This window comes from Nomascus leucogenys, chromosome 22a (genome assembly GCF_006542625.1).
Source record: "Nomascus leucogenys isolate Asia chromosome 22a, Asia_NLE_v1, whole genome shotgun sequence".
NCBI lineage: Eukaryota > Metazoa > Chordata > Mammalia > Primates > Hylobatidae > Nomascus > Nomascus leucogenys.
Window position 1 is genome coordinate 64,439,165 of NC_044402.1, and position 23,428 is coordinate 64,462,592.

General features: G+C 42.8%; 1 protein-coding gene across 3 annotated transcripts in view; it reads right to left on the bottom strand.

The window, feature by feature from the left end:
• The window catches only part of TFAP2B (transcription factor AP-2 beta), a 29,142-nt gene continuing 5,714 nt past the window's right edge, over window positions 1-23,428 (bottom strand). For 2 of the 3 annotated variants that reach the window (XM_003254167.4, XM_003254168.3), the window contains 5 exons: window positions 18,911-18,971; window positions 11,334-11,553; window positions 9,525-9,643; window positions 7,328-7,469; window positions 1-4,525 (listed from right to left, as the gene is read on the bottom strand). In XM_003254167.4, the coding sequence (XP_003254215.2) occupies window positions 4,225-4,525; window positions 7,328-7,469; window positions 9,525-9,643; window positions 11,334-11,553; window positions 18,911-18,971 (843 nt within the window). In that variant the 3' untranslated portion in view covers window positions 1-4,224. The remainder of the gene's footprint in view (window positions 4,526-7,327; window positions 7,470-9,524; window positions 9,644-11,333; window positions 11,554-18,910; window positions 18,972-23,428) is intronic. The other variant, XR_004027957.1, reaches the window with a different exon arrangement.

The following is a 23,428-nucleotide window of genomic DNA, read 5'->3' on the forward strand; positions in this document are numbered from 1 at the left end:
AAAACACAACAATCTTTTTATTTATGTAAATCAGATTAACACTGAACAATAAACCAATTTCTACCCATTACCATAACAGCTTGTTTATAAAGAACAGAAAAATTCAGATAGGATTCTATCTAGGGTCAAGCGGTTTTTTAACCACCCATTCACAGAGGTATAGATTCACAGATAAATAATCCCAAACTACTTGCTCGCCATATTTACACATTCCCATTAAATTAAGCATAAATAAATATATACAAACTTAACATGAATACCCTCCAGAGCTCTTCTCGTGAAGAGTCAATAGATTGATATTTCTTGATTGTGTGGCAAAAACGATGTTAGAGAATTAGAGACCAAGTCAAAAGAGGAGTCGATTTTGGCATTTAAAGAAGGATAGTGTTCATTCCGTTAAAAAAAAAAAAAAAAGATACTTTTTTTTTTAAGCCAGTAATTTCACATCGTCAAAGGTGGGGAAACGCCGTTTGGGCTCTTGAGGCAACATCAGATGGTTTAAGGTTATTTCCTTTCCACATAATGTATTACAAGTACAGGATATCAGATGTGATGACAAATTCTCTATAAACACTCTTAACTAGGAACGCATTGTAGCAGAGGAACAGTGTGTAGATAAGCTCGAGGTTTCGAGTTTTCCATTCGGCCAAAGTTTTCATAGGATATGAAATAATTGCTTGAGAGAAAGTGGTTTCCTTGGCCAAAGAAAACAAAGCAGCCAGGTCTTTGAAAGCCTCTTCGGTTCTTTAAGTGGGAGTGGAGGAAGCGATGGGTGTGGAGGCCAGAAAGAAGGAAAGAAAATGCAAGGTAATTGGGGGTGTAGGAGTGAAGGTGGTGGGGAAAGGGGGGAGAAAGTTACCTTCCCACTTTGGGGGAGAAGTTAAAGATCTTTTTAGATGACGGAACCCTCACCCAAACAGGACATTTCTTGCTCCCCAGAGACCTACAGTACGTGCAGGAGGTGGCAGGGTTAGGCAGAGAATGGTCTGGAGATCTTTGGAACCTTTAAAAGAACTTGCGAAGTGGAAAGTGTGAAGGCAGCACTGCCACATCCTGACTCCTCCTGTCTTTAGCTATTTTGTTTTGGGACAGAGCGTTTAGGAGTGGGCAGGGACCAAATGTCTGAAGAGTGCAGGGGCCAGGGGGGAGAGCTGCAACTCACCTGTTTGGTTTGAAAACAAAGCTCAAAGGGGCTTGCATTAAACGTTTCCCTTGATTTAAAAGGCAAACTATTGCGTTAATCCTACTGTTTATTGATTTATAGGCCCAAGGAAACCAAATCTTTTAATAACTCAATTATCAGATAAAGGTAGCGGGCCTGGCTAAGGAAAGCAAGGGGGCAGGGGTCCTACATGAAAGGAGAAGTGAGGGAGGGAGAAGGGGTAGTGGGCTCACTCCACGAAACGGAGTTGGGGGCGCAAAAGGTTCTATCTCGCTGGAGCAAGGAGGAACACACAAATGAGAGCGTCTGGCAACGAAGGTACCCTGCTTTGCCAAGTAAGACAATTCCCATCCCATCTCCCCACTTTAGGATTGTGAAGGTGGGGTGTTTCCGTACTGGCAGAGGTGGAGGAGGGGAAGCTTCGGATTCCTTGGATATTTCTAGGCCACTCTCCCTCCAGGAGCAGGCGCCCGGGGTGGCCGCTGGCAGCGCTGGGAGCCCTCCCCACCTGCAGCCCACCGGGCGCCGCCCCATTACCTACTGGAGAATGGGGTTTTCTCGGTCGCCTTAGCCCTTAGGGTGAAACCGAGAGCGGGAAGGGCCCGCGCAGTCGGCAGCCCCTCCAGAGGCTGATTCTATGTCCTCAACACGACTGGGCGCCTGTGGCCCACACGCTCTCAGGACCTGCACAGTAAGAGCAAGGCGCGTCCATCGCGTCTCTCGCACGTCACACGCGTGGGGCGCGTTGCCCTGCAAGGAAAGGAGACGATCGTTTTCAGTGTGGTCTCTCCTGGCCTTGGGCAATCAGAACACATCTAATGCGATCGGCCAGGCTCTCGGACGAAGGCGCAGGCCTCTGAGCTGGGAAAAGAGAGTGACTACACTCTCCATAACGTTTAGTTCTTGGCCATTGTATTCCTCTCAACAGTTCTAGGGCTGGGCCCTGAAGATCAGAAGTGCTAAACGAAGCTAGGGGTTGGAGATGGGCTGCAGTGTGGCCCTAACAATTGCTTGGGCCCTTTTGGTGACCTGAGACCAGCTTCCTAACTTCCCCTTCCTCTTTCAATAAAAATGGGCAAAGCTCTGAGCAGGTTCCTAAAACCCCAACCCAATCCCCACCCCCCCAGTCCCCACCCCCACCAAGGCAAACCGGGAGGGGCGCAAAACCGGGAGTCCTGGCGAATTGAGTGGGTCCTAACTATAAATCCTGCAGAACAACATCTATATCGTTATCTTTAAGGGGTATTGCAAAGATCTTGTCTACTTTGTTAAATAGGTGAGTGTATCTACACTATATTTAGAGACCTCTCTCATTCACCCCTATCCTGGGATAATTTCTCACTGCTTTTGCGGAGGTGCAGACAATGGATTCCAGATCTTATTTCATGATAATGCAATGACGGAGCCCAAGAAAGGAGCTGGGCTGCCAGAAGTGAGAAATATTAAATGCATGAAACTTTATCCACTGGGAATAGTCCCAATGTATCCAGACGGTAAAAATCAAAGCTGAAATACATCTCCCTTCACTTTGCATTATTTTGCCATTATATGCCAAAACAAGCGCACGTCTGGGAGGGAAAAATGCCTCATTCATAAAGCATCTTTTAAGAAAGCAATTGTTACAGAAATGTGGGCGCTTGTGCCGCCCTCCTCCCCACGTCCACTCGTAAAGCTGCTTCTTTCCTCGCTTAAACAGCAATCACCAAAGAACCCAGGGAAATCAAATCAATTTTAAATGCAGGGCAATACTATTAGAATATAGGGATCTAAGAATCGTTACTCTTTTCCCTTAAAATTCATTTTGCAGACCCCCTCCCCTGCCACCTCCACCGGAATTGGAGTGTTGAGGAATGTTAGCATGTAGATTCAAAGCTGCTTCCATCATATTGGCCACTTTCTAAATTATTCCCTTTGAGCTTCTTTAAAGAAGTGCACCTGCAGAATTCTGACACACAGGCTTTGATTAAAAAGGGATCGGATTTTTTTTTCTCTGTACCTTATAGATTGTGTAGGAAGCCCAAGTCCTCTTTGAAGAAGCTCATAAACCATGCGGGCAAAGCTTTGGAAAACAGAAGAGAATGAAATGGTACATACCCCTCCGAAGGAATTACATACTAATCAACGTATTCATATTGTGTGTGTGTGTGTGTGTGTGTATGTTTACTATAGTTCATAAAATTAGTATATGACACAAATATAATAAATGTGAGATTCTCTCTATGCAGATGCTGGCAAGGCTGGGAGCTAGTAACATTTCTGAAAGGAACTGATGATGAGTCTGAATCAACTTATTGGTCCGGATTTTCCTCAGCCTCCAGAACCTGCTCTGTCGGCCGGCACGAAAAACTGCAGCCTCTGCCTGGTCTCCGCAGGCCTCCCGCCCCGCCCTCGCCCTCCCTAATTATGCAAGCGGCCGGGGAGCCGGTCCCGGTGAGTTAAGATCGCAGGGCTGGGCGGGGGGGTACCGAGAGGACTGAAACAACGCAAAAGGGCCAACCACACTCATTTTCATCCCAGAAGATTCCCGTAACAATCTGAGGAAGGGAGGGTAACATGGAAAAGGGTGGCTGGGAGACGGGTGAGGTGAGATGGAGGGCGGGGACTGCGAGAGAGTTTCCTAAAAATATATTTAAAATTAAAAAGTTCGTGCGTCTCAGTCAACCAGCTCTCAAAGCATTGACACCAACGTTTCTCCGATTTTCTTCCAATAAGTTAGCGTTTTTCTCATGTTTAGTCTTACGTTTATTTTCCAAAGGGAAGGGGAAATCATGGTTTTCTTTTATTATCAGTATTACTAAACTCGAAAGAACCGAAGTGGAAAATCCGGACGGTTGTCTCCAAGTGTATCTTGAAATAGACACTGAGAACCGATATTGTTGCTCCGTTGTATGCCTCAGTTTTTTTTTTAAGGTATTTAGCTTTTTTTTAAATTTTGATTGTATGTGTGTTCTACCTAATATAATTCTTCCAAAGCCAATCCAATATTTTAAAGCTAAAATTAAATTTTTGTCTATTTTTCCTTTTGTATTTAAAACATTTTTCCTTCTGTTTTTAAAAATTTTTCATTTCCTGTGTTTCTCCTCCTTGTCGCCAGTTTTACTACCTGGGCCTTCCCCAGACGTGTGCCTGTTAGTGGTGCTGTTGTTCAAGAACATCTTGTCCATGCCTTTGAGCGCCTCGGTGAGATAGTTCTGCAGGGCCGTGAGCGCGGCGCAAATGGCCGGGGCGCCGAAGCCGTGCGTGATGAGGCTGAAGTGCGTGAGGCAGCTCTGGATCCCCGGCTCCAGGATGGGGCTGGGTCGGCTGTTCCCGATCGGTGTCCGGTCCTGCGCCAGTAGATCCGTAAATTCTTTACAAAGTTGCCTGCAAAGGGGTGGGCGAGGCACAGAAAATCACCCTCAGTGTCGTTGTCATTGGCATTAGAAAGGAGACGCTCACACAAGCCCAGAGGCGCCGGGTCACCGAAGAGCGAGGCTAATGTGGGCGATTCCGCTCTGTTTCCTTTCCCAGCGCTCTCCCTTCTCGAGCAGCTGGGACTGAAAGGAAAGCGGGGGTGGGGAGGTAATGCACCCCTTCCACCCCAAAGCCCTGCCTTCCCCCGACTTCAGCCTTTTTCCCCTCCATTCCAGGACCGCGTGGACTCTGCTTTGGAATATTCGCTAGGCTTTAGCGGTTGATTTTGAATACTTCATAATGTTGAGCTCTTACCTGGCATTTCTTTTGAGCTATTTCCCCCGCGTCCCTCCCACCTCTCCAACCTCTTGGTGATCAGGAGCAAAAAGCCCTGAAAGATTTAGGCCCCTCGGCCACAAGCCTATCCCTGGCACTGAAGCAGATTGCTGGAGCCTTCCATGGCTCAGGGCAAGAAACTGTTTATTCTAGAGAATGCTGATTCCATTCAAAGCAAAAACCTGTTTACCTGCAGCATTGGGGGAGGGAGATAGTTTGTGCTTTTCCTCCCTTTCTTTCTTCTAAGTGTAGGGTACTGAAAATCTTTGTATAACCAGACTGTTGTCAATATAAAAGGATCCCATATAGTATAAATAAAACCTAAAGGTAGGCTGTTAAGACACTAGGGAGGATAGATTTTTATTTGTTGAAGGTTTTTATTTCCTCAAGCCACCTACAATTTAGAGGAATCTCTCAGCCTTAGAAATCCTGTGTGCCTACCTATGGATTGAGCTTATTTGAGAAATTTTAATATAGGAGCTGGATGGGATGGTTTTAGCCCTAAAGGTCAAATGGCTGGCAGGCAGACACACAGCATCCCAAAGGCCACAGCTTTTCACAGATGGGCAGATTCCTCATGTCCACCTGCCTGTACCCAGCCTATGGGTCTGTGGGGTTTAGAAAAAAAAACAAACCTACAGCACTCCAGTCCTAGACCCACAATAGGTTGGCCTGACTGACAGATACCTGGCCACACCTGGCCTAACCAACAGGTAAACAGGGCAGGTGATTGGACTCGAAGAACCCTGGGGCATCCTTTCCTAGGGTGCTGCCACTTTGGGATAGTGGCTAAATCTGATGAGGAATACCATCCAGTCACAGCAGCTAAACAGTTGCTGGTTTTAAGGTGGGTGGATAGAGAACACTAACAGGCACCCTCGATTCTCCCTTTGAAATACACACATACATCCTCACAACCAGGAAGAAATAGATAAGCGTTCTGACCAAAGTGGGGCAGTTTTTAAGCTCTTAAGAGGTACACCTTAGAAACACCTGTGGGGTTCAAACACACACTCCCAGGCCCCCACCTCCAGTAATTCCAATTTAGAAGATTTGAGGATAGCCCCATACAGAAATGTCTTGAAAAAGCTCACCAGCTGATTCTGATACCCTAGGTTCAGAAGTGCTGGTCTAAGAGAAGCCACAGTGCTTGGACAGGGAGTAGTTAGATGCATACTTTAGAGAAATGAGAGTCATTTGTGGGTCCTATCTGTCCTATCTGATTTATACACTTTGGTTTTATTTTTTTCCCTAAAGTACCCTTCCTCTTTTATAAAGCACAACTGATCCCCCACCCCCACCCTCACCCTGCGCCTCACCAGACACCAGTGCAAGGGGTAGGAGGGCAATCTACTGACAAATATCTATTATACTGCTGGTGGATACAGCAGATGAAAACCTTCAAGAAAGAGGGTGGATGCCAGGTTTTGATCATTGGGAGAGATGGGTAAAGTCTTTCCTCAAGTTTGTACCTATTACCAAAGTGCCAAAAAAGATATTCTGAACTGAGGAGAACAAATGCTTAGAGTCAAACATTTTAAATCTTCAAAGCCCAAACCAGGGTCTGTAAGCAATTAAAGTTCTGGGACATTAATATTTTTTGACCCTGCGGAAAGGGGCAATCAAATTCCAATCACGTCTCAAAAACATCTGGACAAATTTGAGCAAATGATTTTTCAGCCTTCCATATATTTCTTTAAATTACGCTGTCAACGGGACAAACCGCGTCCTCCAGCACTAAATAAATGAGCGCCGCTGTTTGGGCCGCGCCTGCAAGAGAAACGTGCGGGCGCACGCAGCGCCGCCCACTGCAGGCCTGAGCCGGCCATAAAACACCAACAATATGACACTGAAGCCAAAGACAGGAGTAAATCAAATAAATAGAAAACCCACTGTAAAAGTTCAAATGAGCTCTAGACCTAAATTTAGCCAGAGATTTACTATTTTCCCCTCTGGAGTTGTAGTAAATTTTACAAGTCTGTGGAAGATGACAAACAGCAACGTTGGAAACGGAGTAATTAGAGCTGTGGGTAGAGAAGGGTACACGTGGGTTTTATAGACACCCTGAGCGAGCCCACATGGCTATGTGGCTACGACAGAGAGATAGATGTGAAACCCAGGCAGAAATATGCACCTTGGGATCCAGGGAAGAGCTGGAACAAGAACTCAGAAAAGATCTGCCTGACATCCCCAGAGTGATAGAAGAGAATTGTAAGAAGCCTGGATTCGGATTAACAAAGCCATTTTCCCCAGAGAGGACACCTGAGACAAACCTGTAGCCCATCAACTCTGCCCACCTTGCTTGCCAGAGGCTGCAAATGCTACTCCTAGACAACTCTCTGGATTCTTTCTCTGCCCCTCCCCATCACCTACTCCAAAGTCGGGCGGCCTAGCCAGCTGGGAGTGAGATGAGGGCCTAGAGTCTAATAAACTCACTTGGTGGCCAACAGCATATTCTTTCGGGAGTGCAGGTCACTCGGGTCTGTGTGCTGCCGGTTCAAATACTCAGAGACGGCTTTGGCGGGAAACTCCGTTTCGCAAATGTACCCAAAATCCCGAGCTAAGTGAACAGCTTCTCCTGAAAAAGACAGCAGTAAAGGTAATAATCAGCACCCAGGCCCTAAATATCCCAGGGCAGGAGGCATTCCCTTGTCAGCTTTGTTAGTATTTCCAGAGAAGGCCAGCTGTTGGAGCCAAAAGCAAAGGTGAGAGATGCCTAAAGGAAAAATGATATAATTAAAACTGGTGGGACCAACTTTGCTCCTGTCTCTCTTTCCTGCCTTTCCCTGAGCCAAGTCCTAGCTAGACATCGCCTGAATAGCTACGGGGTCTCCTACACCCTAATCTTTTTGTCAAGAGCCACCTTATAATTGAATTTGGACATTTGGCTGGACATGTAAACCAGATTCCTCTTTCTTTTTAAAGCACCTGTCACACTTGCTTTAAATAAAATTTAAAAGTCACCATCATCTTGATACAATTGTATTCCAACAAATATATAAAAACAAGCCCATGTATATATATGTCCACATATATTAAAGACTATATGTAAAATGTATATGGAAAGAGTATTTCTATCTGCAATGAAATAATAATTCTCCTTGTCACTTTTCCTGCTAGTCAAGTTTCAGGTTTGTCCCCTTCAGAGGTTCCTGTCATCATCCTCCTACTTCAGGACTTTTCACTGCACAAAGATGACACAGTAGTTACAGAAAACTGGGGTATCTAAGGTATTACTCAGTTTATGTGAAAGCCCCTTTCAAGTAAAGCATTATTACCCTTTAAACACAGCCTTTTGGTGTTCAAGGAAAGACCCCATACATGAAAAACAGATATGTTGAAATACCCCATAGCTACATTATTTTTAAGGAGGATGACTTACTTTTTAATCATTATTATCATAACAACAAAAGACTTCAGGCATGGTGCTTACAAGGAGTCACAAAACCAAAAACTGCCAAACAAATATTGGAATTTTAGTGGCGTTTCCAGTTTCCTCCCTTCTCCACTAAAATTCCTGTCTTGAGCTAAGGTTACCTTGATTGCTTTTCAAAATGAGGACTATGATATTAGCAATTCCCTGAAGGGTAAAATGTGAAACTTCCAGGCCGAGAGTCAACCACTAGTAAGTGTGGTCTGGAAATTTCAGTGATTCTTGCCTCTGGAGGGGGTTCGGGCCAAGCAACTTTGCCTTAAAAATGGCCAAGTATAAGGCCTGTAACTGTGATGATTAATGATTGCTGCTTAAATATTTTAATGTTCCATCTTCTAAAACCAACTCTCTACAGGAGCATCATAATATTACACCCATACAAATGGAATTAAAACACAAGACCTACAAGCTAGATGCTAGAGAAAATTCTGCATCTTCCTCTATTAGGACCATCTGACTGTACTTCATATTATTTCCCACAAATTCAACTGCAGATCTTCTTGTTCTAGACTGTGTAGATGATTTTGTTTATTACATACCACAAATATCATCCCCAAACCCAAACTGGTGAGTAAATTGTAAGGTGCTTATTGCAATTATCACCCTTTAATTCACAATTGATGAATCTACATTGAAGATAATACCGGACTCCCCTACATATTTCTTCACCCCTCCTCCCCAGTCTTCCCCTAGCTATCATTGGCCTTACTAAGCTATCAATATTTCAATAACAACATGTCCCAGGTAATCTGCAGATTTGGCCCTAGGAGTGACAAAAGTTTTAAAATAACCATTAGGGGTCATGAATGCAATGTGTTTTCTACTACTGACAATTCAAATCTGGCAAGGTGAAGGGGTATAGAATGAATTATTGCTTAAAGAGTTACTCTTGCAAGAGTTCACATAGAGGATGTCCTGCACGTGGCAGCAGGAGTGACCCCTGCTTTGGCTTGGAGGCTGGACCTGAGCACTCTTCAGAGCACAGGAAATCTCATATACTTCCCTTGCCCTGTCTACAACTGCTGGCTTCCTCTAAGTAAAAGGACCTTTGAACCTCTCTCAAGCAGCCGCTTGACATCCAGCTCATAAGAGCACAACAATCACAATGATTTCCAGTTAATCATGAAATGTGTAAAATGTCAGCCTCCAGCCGACAGTTAAGCTCAGCCACTTCGTGAAATGGCCACACGTCTTGCTTACCTTCCACCAGGGAGGTGAGTAACGTGACATTTGCTGCTTTGCGCCTGCCCGCGGGTAAATTCAAACCGATTTTTTCTAGCCTTTCTCGCAAAGATCTCCCCCCATTTTTCGATTTGGCTCTGAAATTGCAAGAATTAACATTCTGATTAACCTTAGAGTGTTCCTGAAACAAAGTTTAGACTTAGCAATCTAAAGCCCAGTGGAGCTTGAAGAGGTTTTAACTTGAGGTTAGCACATTTTTCCCCCTTCCTTTTGGTTATTTGCTGATAGTTTGCTGAGGTTTGCTTAATTTCTGCAATACAGAGAAATTTTTTAACTGAGTTTTCTTTTTTTATCTTGTGAGAAAAGAAAAAAAAAGATACCAGATGGGAATAATTAGGTGTAGGTTACGGGTCTAGAGAAGGTAGAAGCTGCACACGCACGTGCATGTTCCTTCCTTGCCATGGAGTCACTGAGGTGAGCAGAAACTGGGCAAGCACAACCTTGCCAAAAAGAGGGAAAGAGCCAAGTGGCTCAGAGAGGAGAGCGTGCTTGCTGCAACAGGTGGGCTTTGTGAGGAAGGGGTCAAGAGTTGCTGTATATGGTGTTATGTTAAAAGGAGAGAGCAGACTGAAATAGAAATGGTGATGATCATAATAACAGTAAAACTAACACTTTTGGAAGTGTAGTTATGTGATAAGCACTTTATATTGATTATTTTACTTCATCTCAGCAAGTTTATATATACAGGCTTAATGTTCAGGGGGCGACTGAAAACTTCCACACTCTGAGGCTCAAAGCACTCACTTGAAAACTGAATCAAAGGAGGGCAGAGCAAGAGGATTGAAAATGACAGTTTCTGGGTCACACCCTTAATTTCTCCCAATATTCTCCTTGTATGTGCTAAAGTATGGACAAAAGTACAAGTAAAAATCCTCAGTTACTGTCATCTCTTTTGCTGTACTATTCATACAGTCACTTTTAGGAAAGAAAAGGACTGTCAACCCCCAAAACGGGTTATCTTGGAAAGTTTTGTCTCATACAAAGTCACTTTCGTATCAGGGACACTGCCAAAGTGTTCAGGCATTGGCAGGGACTTCAAGGGAGGCATTACATCTTAAGATAAAAGCCACATTCTCTCCCATTTCCACGAGGAGGAGTCAGTCTCTGGGCTGTGGAATACTGTGAAGCACCTGAATGGCTCCCAGGAATACCTATAAATACTTCTAAAGTGGTATTATTGCTATTATTGATGGTGGTGTTATTGAAGGAGGGATGTCACAAATTTAGAAAAAGAGTTTATCAAACTGGGTTACAGTGCATCAGCAGGTTGAAAGACCAATTTCACTGGGTGCCAACTGCATTTAAAACATGCAATAAAAGAGAAAGAGTACACTGAAGGTATGAAGAGAGTTGCTTCATGAAACTTATGGGTTTTTTTTGGGGGGGCGGGGGGGTGTTAGTTTTGCTTTGTACTCAGGCTGGAGAATGCCCCCTGAGATGTCCTGGGGGTGAGAGGAAGAGAGGCGCCAGGCGCAGGCCCAGGAAAGTGAAAGGTTCCCAGGGCGGCAAAATCTGCGGTAGAACGTGCGCGGCGCGGGCAGGCCTGGGTGCAAGGGCACTAGAGTTTGTGGGTGAGCACGTGGCGGCCGCGGATCCTCACAAGCGCTGCGCGAAAGCAATGCTCGGGCCACCCGGTTGCTAGGCAACTGCGTCAGACTGCAGACTGGGTTTTGCTGGAACCTTCTCCTCACTGTCCAATAAATAAAAACTGGTGGTTTATTTTTATTTGTTTTTTGTTTTTGTTTTTGTTTTTGGTGGTAGGGTTACCTTCTGAGGACTCCGCCGAGGAGAGATGCATTGAGGCATTCAGGAGGCGACAGCCGTCTCTGAACTTCTCCCACAGTTACTTTGTACTTCGAAGTTGAACTGAGCAGAGACAAACGGCCTGGGACGGAGCAAAACACCTCTCCAGTGTTGACAGACATGCCTCCCAGGAAGCCGTCTTTATTCATCATTAGAGAAGTCACCGATTTGGGAGGAACCGGAACTAGAAAGAGAGAAAAAATTGCCTTAAAGGTGACCAAGTTTCGATCCTGGTGACTGGCTGATAGAATGTGTCTCTGTGTGAGGCCACAGGACAGACGCCAAGTGGAAAGCTGAGGGAGGAAGTGTTTGTTCCAGTGGGGCTGCAGTGCGTTCAGAGTGCTGTAAAAAACAGACGGCAAAGCCAGACCTCCTCTGGAAACTTACTTCGTGTGTAGACATATGAGTGTCATTTGCTACTGTCCTGCTTACTACCCAAATCAAGAAATCAAACAACCCAGAGTTTGGACTGTGCTGGGAACCAGGCAAATCCTATTCCATCGTGTGCTAACTCTGTGACCTTAGACAGCTGATCGACTCTGTCTGAACCTCCTCAGTTTCCTTATCCGTCTCCTGAGTATAATAATGCCTATCTCATTTGGTGCTGAAGCCTGACGGTGATTATCACCATGCAGTGATATAAAATGGTAATTCCAATGGAAACCCCTTCCTCCTTTCCTATTGGACCCAGATCTATGGTCATAACTAGAAAGGATAATGAGGCTGGACCCTATCAGATACTATGCCCAAGAACAGACAAATAATACCATTGAGCTGGGGAGCTGGGCCTAAAAGAGCTGCTCAACTCTTTAAAGTAGGCTCCATTCTTCCCTACGTAATAACAAATTCATTTAGAAAGGAACCCAAATGCTCATCTTCAGTGAAAGCAATTCCGCAGTGACATGAATTTTGTTTACAAATTAAAGCACCGGCTGGTGATTGTTTGGAGCAGTTATGATTTACAACAGGTGCCCTGATCAATCAACCAATCACTCTAATTCATACGAGCGGCGGTCTTGCCTTGCCCCAGTTGTTTCTTTTCGGCAAGTAATTGATAACAAACCGCACTCAAGGTATGTTTTATGCAGAAGTTAATAAGAGTTGACAGCTGGTTGCCACTGCTACCCTGGTGCATTCAGCCTCTCCAGCCTGTATTTCTGCTTAATTGTGTTTCAGTGTCATCTGCATGTCAGAAAGAGGCTAGGCTCAGTGGAACCAGAGGCTGGGAATGAGGAACAGTCAATCTCCCAGTTCCCTGGCAGTATTGTCCCTTGGACTTCACTGTTTAAGCCCATTTTCTTTATGTAGGTTTTACAGGCCCCTGAACAGGTGACTCTACCTCCTGACTTTCCCTGTAACTTTGCTTCTTTCACTGGGATATGAGGCCTCCAAATCTTCATGGCATTTGTTGATCACCAGTCCAAAAAATCTATGGAAACATTCATCTGGTGTGAAAAAAGAGGTTTCCAACCCTACCTATTTGATAAAGTCTATCTCACTCTGTAATTGTGTGGAGGAAAGATATGCTGTTTCTGTCCTCTGGAGCCTAGAACCCTATATATCAAACAAGATGCATAACCTCCCTTCTATGGAACAGACTAACCAATACTGTGTATTTCTCTAACAGATTATTCTCTCTACCACAGATTCCAGTATACAAACCTCCATAGTTGTTTAGAGACTCCTAAAAGCCAGGTTGGTCCCAAATCTTTTATTTACTGTGAATTTCATTAGATCCTTTACAAACACCTTGTGGAAAAGAGCTTTATTACAAGAGTGGATGAGGAGACTAAAGCATTCCCTTATGCTACTACCTGGTAGGCACTTTAGGATCTATGGATCTGTCCACAGAGCCCAAAACCTTGTCCCAGATGGATGAATGATGTTGGCAACAGAGTAAATATTCTGCACTGTCATGGGGTGGGGACAGGGGATATAGAAAGGTGTTCCTTCTTTTTTGTTTGCCTCATTTTCTCATCAGTGAATCTGCTTCCCATTTAAGAATGAATCAATGAAAAGTTGAAGTGTGAATGTTAATCATATTTAAGTAAAATGTGAAGTTAAAGTCACTTAATAGCCAGGTGATTAGTGGGGGCATATATTTCAATCTATCTTATTCTTCACAACAGTGCTGATATCCATAATTCAGACTCATAGTGAAGGCATTATAAACAAATAATTGACAATCATGGGAGTTGGCATTATGAAAACTTGGAAAAACTTATTTTCCAAAATATAGATGGCCCTTTGTAATTTTAACATTATATGAATTATAGAAATAAATTATATAAAAATCTCACCTCTATACTTAGCAACATATTTATCTCTAAATACTATTTAGAATATTTTTTTAAATAACAACCAACTCCACTAAGCTGAAAGTACTAAATTCAGTTCCTGCTTCCTACAGTGGATAACCAAATACCCACTGAGTATTGGAATCTTACCTGCTTCTCCCTGTCCCAGAAGCTAAACCTCTGGAAAAGCCGGGCCTTTAAAGAAATGTTATAAACCACCCTGTAATTTCGCTATGTTAATTGCCTGATTCACCTGACAAGAGCTATTTCCTTTGGAGAATGTATATTGCTCACTGCCATGGGTTGAGTACCTTTCTGTATATACATTATCACCTGCATACCCCCAATCCAGTCAGCTTCTGTCAGTACACTGCCCCTCTCTGGGAAGGTTTTGTTTTTGTTTTTGTTTTTCCCCCTCCAGTCAAAGCACCGACAATGTCAGAAGATGTGCTTTGGACTGTATTTCCATTTTCTAATTTAAGTATCACAATTGTGTTCCCAGCCTCCTATCCTCATGTTCTAAACCTCTCTCCTTAGTATTGGTCCCCTAGACTAGATCTGACACATTTCTTGTCCCAACTTTCCTTTAGGTCCATAACTCCATCATCATCTACTTTCCACTTTCACACCTGCTTAGCTCACCTGATTAACCCCATATTCTACTTTCTTTGTCTTTTCCCTTCTGCTTTCTTCCAGTTTATCAATAAACCCAGAGCTCAACAGGGCCTGGTTGATTTGTTAGTAATTATGAGCACACCGTTCCTGCTCATGGAACCCAGAGATGACTGAGATAGGTTTAAAGCGACAGCAGGAAATAGTAAGGAAATGGGGCATGGCAAAGCTCAGCATGAAGCTTTCAGTTCTTTACGTGTTTACAATTTTCTGTTCATACATTAAAAGTGTTTTTTTTCCTCTTCAGTTCCCAGTTGGGTGTCAAGGCCAAGTTCTGGATGTAACACCCACAAAATTCATTCCCCTCCCTTTTTTGCTGCATTATGCTGGGGAGAAGTAAAAAAAAGGCTAAAAACATCAATATTTCATTAACATGGCTGGAGTTTTATTTAAGAGAGAGGAAAGAAAAATGATTAGAGAAAATATTATTCATTAGTGGACTATAGAAGAGCTAAAGTGTTAATAGGCTAGCTTTTAATCTCTACTCTTTAAACTTAAGTGTGAAATTATAGTTTTGAGAACTTTGTGTTTGATTCGATCTGCTGGTGAGGAGAAGGGAAGAAATGAACCTATCTTATAGATTCATGGGGTAAGTGCCTTCAAAAGGCACTCTTGACCTAAAGATGTAAATGACATTGGGAAACAACCAGGAGGCTTAGCATTGACTCAAAGTGGCCCCTAAAAGTTAGCACTCTTTTTCTCACCAGCAAAGCACCCTTTCCTCAGATCCAAACACTTCCTCATGTACGTGAGCGTAAAATTTTATTCCACAACTATAGTGCATGTATAAGTGTGGGGACTGAAATTGTGGAAAGAAAAATTAAATAATTTCCACAAATAAAGCAGGGATATTAAAAAACTCAAACATCCAGTATTGGCATCTTATAGGGACAGAGTCTAAAAGGCTAAAAGGCTGGAAACGGAGTTGGGTCTCATCACTTACATGGTGTATAGGACCTTGAGAAAGTCATTTACTGTCTGTCTCAGTTTCAGCACTTGGAGTGTTGAAGAAGACTGTCTACCCTGCCTGACTTTGAAAGAGTGGCTGCAGTGTTTCTCAGGGTCTCTAGTTGATAAATAGCTATTGGGATCCAAGTCCAACCTGGAAATGGGAACTTCTTCCTTTTGAGAGGAAACCCATACCATTCAGAGACTCTGACAGACTCTCAGAGCATTTTACCTTCTAGGTCAGAAGAATCCCAACAGAATCAATTGTAATAGAAAGTTGGCAATTTTTTTATTTCCCATGAAAGAAAATCCACACCAATCAAAGTGTTTATGTGGGGAAGGGGCCAGAACTAAAGGGAAGGAAAGTGGGAGAGAATGGAGGTTGAACTGAAACTAACCAAACAGGATATCCCTAAGACCAATGAAAATGCCCCACAGTCACAACATTTGAACCTTGGATTCCAGCCACGCTAGCCTTTCCAAGAAATCCCGGCATATTTTCTGCTGTCTAAGGCGTTAAACAGATTGCATATTGGCCTCTTATTGCACCAAAAACTTTTTCTTAAAGTTTAAGTGAGCGTTTTTTTGAGTTAAGCAACATGATGGTGGCAGTGATCATTTTTATTAGCTGGGTACACCCTCTTCCTCCCCCCAGATTTCTAATCTTAATGGAACTGAGAGTTAAGAATGATTTTTTAATGTCTCGTTGGATTTTTAGACTGTTAATGTACCGAATCCTTCTCATTATTACTTTATTGATTGCTCATTGACCAGCCCCCTTCAAATCGTATTAACCACCCTCTGCCGGTTTAGATTAGGAGAGTTTAAAAAGCACCTTTCATTAGTCCCCCCGCCCACTCCCGCCATGGAGTTGAGACTAGGCAGCTTAATGGGAGCTCTAATGGGGCAGCTAAGAGGAGAGGGGCCACGGTCCCTGCCGATTGCATTAATAGCTCAAAGGGGGCCAATACAGAAAATTAGCCGTAAACGAGCTCTGGAGATCTTCAAATGAAAGAGCCATTTATCACGCTGGCTACCTTCACTCCACTCGTTTGCTCTCTCTACTGGGAACAACTCATTTCCTCTTAACTAAATTACTTCAGAAATGTCAGCTAAGCCCAGATAGCAAACATAACAAGAGAGGGAGCCCATAAGCTATGGGGTGATATAAACACAGGTGAAAAATTAGACTGGTTAAATTTTAGAAGGGGCCTTACCATAACTGGAGAAAGAGACATAGAGATAGAGACATGTATCATTTATGACTAAGTCTTCTAGTTTCGTAAACACAGAGTCAGAGACCCCCAAACCTAGACCACTTGCCAATCTTTTACTAATGAGGTAGAATTTTTTTTATCTGCCTAAAAGCCCATTAGAAAATATATTAAGAAACTAAGCCTTCTTCCATGTGTTGAAATTTAGAATATTTAGTTCACAAGGCTTTCTCACCTCTTTTACAAAATTAATCTCTTGGAAACGTCTCTCATAATTGGGGAGATGGTGAGCAAAGAGACTAGGGTGCAGGAAAGGGGCTAATGAACCCACCACAACTTTAAGTGGCTTATAGTGAGTTAGAAAAGTAAATCAACCTCGTATTCTTATTTTGCCTATGGCTCTCTAAAGAAAAAAAAAGACAGGATCTTTTCTTCATGTAATAAAGCAAATATGTCAAATACTAAATAATGCAATTGACCTACCATTTCATCATATTCATACCACACCCTCTGAATCAATTAAAGTAACTGGGATGCTACTTAAATATTTTAAGCTGCACATTTTTTAAAAAGCTGTACATTTGGGGGGACATAAAATGTACTCTTCTGTTTCCAAAAACAGAACCATCAACTTTAGCCATTATTTTCCTTTTCTTATTCCTAGAGACAACCTTGCACATAAATATTCACATTTCGCTGACAAACATATACAAGCTCTGAAGCCAAAGCATCCCACATCTAAGAAAATCTTCAGCTCTGTTTTGCTAGGCAAGCTAAGTTACAAATATTTTTATTGGACTGGCTATTAATAACATTTCTGATTGGTCATCTGTTGGGCATGTTCCCCTACCAGCCCAAATGATGTTGCTAGGATACAGAACCCTGAGCTAAGGGGTTCTAGCTTTCCATGAAAAGAGAGGAGGAACTAAAACAAACCAAAAAAAGCCAATGGAGAAGCTCCTCCCCGACCCCACCCTAATCAACCAGCAATTAACCGAAAGAGGAGACCCAAGAGAAAACGGGAAAAGTGAGCTGTCAGTCAGCACAGTTGCAAATTTAAGCACCGAGCCTGGGTATCCTAGCAAACCCAAAAGCTGGGATTAAAAGCCAAAACAATATTATTTAAAGATGAGAGAGAGAGAGAGATGTTTTAAGCAACCACTAAAATAAATAGTTATGCCCCAAACCTTACTATACTTTAGGATATTCATTCCAGGGCCGAATGGCATCATTGCAAGTACAGCTTCCCCCACCCACCTTTCAAAGCTACTCTTCCTGCCTTTGTAAAAGAAGGCAATTTAGAATACCTCACCCTGTTTGGAATCCTTATTCCACAACCCTCCTACTATCCCATTTGAGTCTGGATGAATTACTTCCCAAAGCATTTTTTCTTTTAACTGTTTTTGTTGAATGTCAAGTGGCTCAAGTGAATCATAAATGATTGAAAGCTGGGGATTGTTGACACTAAATATAGGGACAGAATTTCTCCAACATCCATAAGAAAGGGTTACAGTATTAAAATTTTATCTTCAATGCCAGTTTCTGTGATAATTAAAGATTGCACTGTTTACACATTTAAGCTCCTAAATTTGTGGCATGTGAGTGACATTCAGGCCTCTCAGCAGCTACGCTAATCGCCAGGCATTCTCTCAGTGACTGTCAGAGAAAAGGAGAAAAAATTAAGCAGCTGCAATACGACCAAAATGAGTTATTGTAATTACATTTAATTAGTTTAATTAGTTAATTATTTTGCTTACAGCTGTACAAGAGACTGCAAACATTTGTTAATATCACATGCCCTTTAACAGTATGGGGTGATTCCACAGTCACACTAAATCATGAATGCATATGTAGGAAGATTTAGAAATGTGCATAGGCTGTCTCAGCTTCTCAGGATGCGCATATTTAGCAACACATTTGGCACAATGAAAAAATAAATTAAAAACAACTCATAAAACATAGAGAACTGGAAACAAAATTATCACCAAAAAAATCAAATACAAAATGAAGAAAGAGCTATCTCAATAACATAGGATTTAACTCAGCAAACTCCAGTTATCACTGAAATAATTGTAGCACCTTCTTGAAACCAGTGTTTACCAGCCAATTCCACACATGATGATAGCTCAATTATTTAAGATGTATCGAAAATGGCTACCAAATATGCCATGAGAAAAATTGCAACAGTCTGTCTCACTCATCTGAATTTGTGTCTGAGGTTTTCATTCTCCCTTGCCCAACTTCCGTCTTCCCAACATGCCCTTTCCCCTAATCTGACAGCCATTGTCCTATAATTGTGAACAAACATTTATGTCTTGCCAAATAATGAATTCCCCCAAAGTGAAAACTCATCATAAGGACGTTAATGCATAAGAAAACTTTGCTTACTTTTTGGGGGAATAATCCATACCTTTTTTAATGACAGACTGGTCCAATAGATTCATGCCGCTGTTATTGGCATCTTCAACTGACTGTGAATATAAAAATATCACTATTCAAATTGACTGGATATTAAAGAATTGCACACATAAATCATGTTATTCCAAACTGGAGTTTCTGTTATTTCCATTTATATTAATTCACAAAGGGCTGTTTTATTATTATTATTACCTCCAAATCGACATAGAAATGAAATTTACTCAAATTATAAATTTTTCCAATGGAAGAAGTGGAGAAAGAAAACTTTGAGAGACATCTGGGACGCAACATTGGTTTAGTTACTATATAAAACGTCGATATTAGACAGATAAACCTTTATATTATTTGCTCTTATGAATTGTAAAAATTTGGCAACAGCTGACAGATTTTCACCAATATTAGTAAGAGCAATTTGTGTTTTCCATTCTATCCCAGTGCATCTTAACCCCAGAGCCATTTTACAATCCATAATAGTTTACATTATGGGATTTTAATTAACGTCTGAGCGATTTGGAATGGAATGCAAACAGCAACACATAGGAACATGTTTGCAAGCCTCTAGGACTGCACACCCATCACAGCCCATACACGTTCCTGTAAACTATGAGCTTCCTGCTGCACAATGACAGTCTCTTGGAGGAACCTTCACCATTGACCCTTCCTCCCAGTCCTGCTCATGCTGCTTCCCAGCAAGGAGCACACCTGTCAGGAAGGCAGTAACTACAGACAAGCAGACACCCACAAAGGTCTAGATCCTCCCAGTCAGCACCTAGGTAATCGCAAGGAACGTTCATCTTCTTTGCCACAGTTTCATTCCAGAGAAGGAAAGTTTCAACTCTGAGCACTGGTAGCACTTCTGAGAGGAAATAGCCGTTGGAGCAAGTTTCTTACTGTCAGAATACACATGAACAGTTCCGGCTGTGCATCCCAGGGCGTCCAAAAGCAGTAGATTCCCTTTCTCTCCCCACCAAGAAAATAAGTGCTAGGTCTTTCTAAAATCTACAGCTACTTTCTTGACCCTTCAAAACCTAAGTTGGGACCAAATTGTTATCAACTTTATAGAGAAGTAAAAAGCAAAGGGCTTGAGCGTGAGGAGCTGTTTTCACAGCACTCACACCGACTCATGCTGCATCCTCTCAGTGTGAGTTCATCACAAGGAAAGGACTGTCTACCCCAAACAAGCAAAACTTTAGAAATGAGATGATAGAATCAGAGGGGGCATGTTAATTTGTTTCTTTTCATGTTTAATAGTCACTCTTTTGTTCTCAGAAAGGTGAGCAAAATTGTTGTTCTCCATAGGAACTGTTATCCTTGCTGCAACAAGCCATGCACATCTTAATAGTAAAAAGGTGTTTTAAAAATATTTCATGTGACTTGTTCATAACTCCTCAGGGGACCCTGCCACACACAAACACACACGATTCACACCTTTCTATGATCATGTGTATACAGTGACGATGTGTCCAGGCAGGACAGAAATATTCTCCTGTGCCTTGGGCAGCCAGACCCCCTGACTTACACTGGCCTGGACCCGGGAGCCCTCACACCTTACCCTCACTTTTGTACGTAAATATGTATAAACGCCTCATCAGCGACGTGGGGTAGTTGTGGTAGTTAATGAGAAGGCTCTTGTCTGATTTTCTATCTAATTACGGCCGCCTGCTGGGTTTTTGTACAGGATATTCACGCAGCATGCTGGCGCTTAATCGTCACAGGGAGGATCGTAAAGATTTAATTAGGACTGCATGCGGAAGCTCAGAAAAACAACTCAGACTCGTAATTACTAGACTTCTTTAGTTAAAAGTGATACCAGGGGTTGCTTTAAGACACTCGGGTGTGTTTGAGTGTGTGTATGTGTTTGGGGGGAGTTGACTTAATATCCTTATATGTTTATATTCATGGGTGGTAGAGGTGATGGGAGGTAAGAGAGCAAAGATGGGAAGAAGAAAAGAGGTGTACATGGCAACTAAAGAAATCCCAAACTAGGTGTCATTTCACTCCCTCTGTCTCTCTCTCTGTAGGTGTTTTCCTGAGTTTTTAACACTTGTAGCCCCCTCCCCAACCAGACACACACACACACACACACACGCACGCATGCACAATGGGTGAAATGTAGCATACCCAGAACCCAAACAGTGATTTGCTAGTTTAATAGCCACTGTGAGTAAATTGAAATAGAAATTGACAGGGTTTTATAGTTTCATTTAAAAAAAAATATTAGAAGCATTTGGTTAATTAGCTCTCCTCTTTCTCTTCTCTCATGGTGGGGGCTGTGGCCCTGAGTGTGGTGCATCTGGGTCACACAACAAAACCCTCGACCCACAGGCAGGGCAGCACCCTCAGGGTCTGCCAGCTCCCTGACTCAGGGGGATCTGGAACACACACGAGGTCCTTGAGATCGGAACAAGTAACTTTAAGGTCCAGGCCTAGGCACTCTCTGGTCCTTTTAAAGACTGGACCAGTGCAGGCCACCCATTCGATAGTTGCAGGAAGAGCGCTGAAATCCCAACCTGCTTGTGTAACTTTAGCCCCCGCACCCCAGATCCCTAACTCGAAAGTGGATTCTTCTGTGTTGAGCAGATGATTGGAAGCCTTTGGATTCGAGACTCTGGTCCTGGAAACATAACCCCTGGTCTTTGTCATCTGCCCTCCATCAGTCAACTTCACCCTGGCCTCAGGAGGTCTATCATCTTTGCGGAGGCAGAGACCATCCCTGTCTTTGCTGTTTCCCTCTAGGGACAGGAGCAGGGTGTGTCCCTTGCACTATAGGGGTCGTCCCAAGAAGGTCCCGTAGGCCTCCCGGCAGGTGACGAAATGAGATAAAGCAGGGGAGGAACAGGGTGGGAGTCGGGTGAGTGGGGAGCCTGCAAGTGGCTCCAGTGTGCTGCCTGCTGCTTTTCTCCTTTCAGCTCTCCACCTCTGTGGTCTGTATGCCCGACAGCAACAACTTGGCCCCGAGGTGCTCTGTTCACACAAACACTAAATCCTTTCCGACGCTTTGACAAGACTATTCTCCCAAATGTGCACTGATCTGGCCCTGTTTTTCTCTCAGACGTTGCATTTCACCAAACACAAAAAACTCTCTCAATTATTTCTTTAAAAACATTTAACTAAAGAAATCTGCTCCTTCTTCTGGGGGAAAAATTTCTGAGTTCCTTCGCTAGAGTCACTTGGCCTGTAGGGTGGTGGTGACAAGCCCGGCATTAGCATCACCAACAGTAATGGTGATGAGTTGATCTACTTTCATTATCCAGCACTTTGAACCATACTCAGAAAGGTTAATTTAAAAACTTTTCCCCCCGAGACACATATTACCCCAATGCATTAAAAAAAAAACTATTAAATACTTCCTTTCTCATATGATATTCAGAAATGAGCAATATCTCTAGACAGGAACAGTCAAGCTCAGTTAAATCAACAAAACCATCATCACTCTTATTACTATCAGTAAATCCAGGCACAAATCAGGTAATTCTGTCCTTTTTTAAAAAATAAATAACTGAATTTCTTTTAAAACAATAAACAATCATAGACCACACAGAGACAGCATTTGATGCTGTCACCACATTTTAACTATTTAAAACTATTTTTTTTCAGCAAGGTACAGAAGAATGACTTGTGCACCCTCTTCTCTTTCCCATTTTATTTTCCTTTGCTTCAGAGGTATGTCAAAGGATGCATAATAAATACAACTATGCCAATGAAACTGAAGTGTCAATTACATACCTGTAAACTATATTTATCTTTTCTGCCGACTATTTAACTTAGGGTGAAAAAGCAGACCTGCTTAGAATCACCCAAACAGTTTTTAGGAATCATTTCTTTGATGTGTCTTTGTTTAGTTTAACCAAGTATTCTCAACCAAATCAGGCTCCATTGTGTAGACTGCAGATGGGATAGTGGGTGGGTAGGGGGAGTGTTTTGAGCCTTTTGTTTTAAGAAATAAACACGTGATGCCTCTCAACTGGGATGATGGCAGTGGGGAGAGAAGAGTGTTAATATAGGCAGAGGCCAGGAGAGGGAGGTGGAGGATATTACACTACAGTCACTTAATGAACAAAAAAGTGAAAAGAATTTCCAAAATGGTATCTACCATCATGGACTCCCGAATTACGGCGTTCTGAGTTTCTCCTTCACATATATTCTATTTCTCAGATGAGGACTGCAACTCTATCTTGGGAAAAAGCTCTGTGGCTTATGAGACATTCAAAGCAAGACCTGGCTTAGATGATCATAGCTCATTGTCATGCTTAGCAAAATCTTTGCAAATCCAGCAGCAACCTCTGGAGCATACAGAGGCCCCTGGACCTTCATGCTGAAGCTCTAGCCTCTAGGCAGCCAGGTTTTCACCTGCCAAGTCAGCAGGACAGCCCCACTATGGGGTGTGTGTGTTGGTAAAGAAGCGGTACCAAGCTTGCTTCCACAAAGCACTAGAGAATATGCAGGAGGTGGTAGCTGAGGCAGGACAAAAGCATTCGCCTTTATTCTAATAATCTTAAGGTATCAAAAC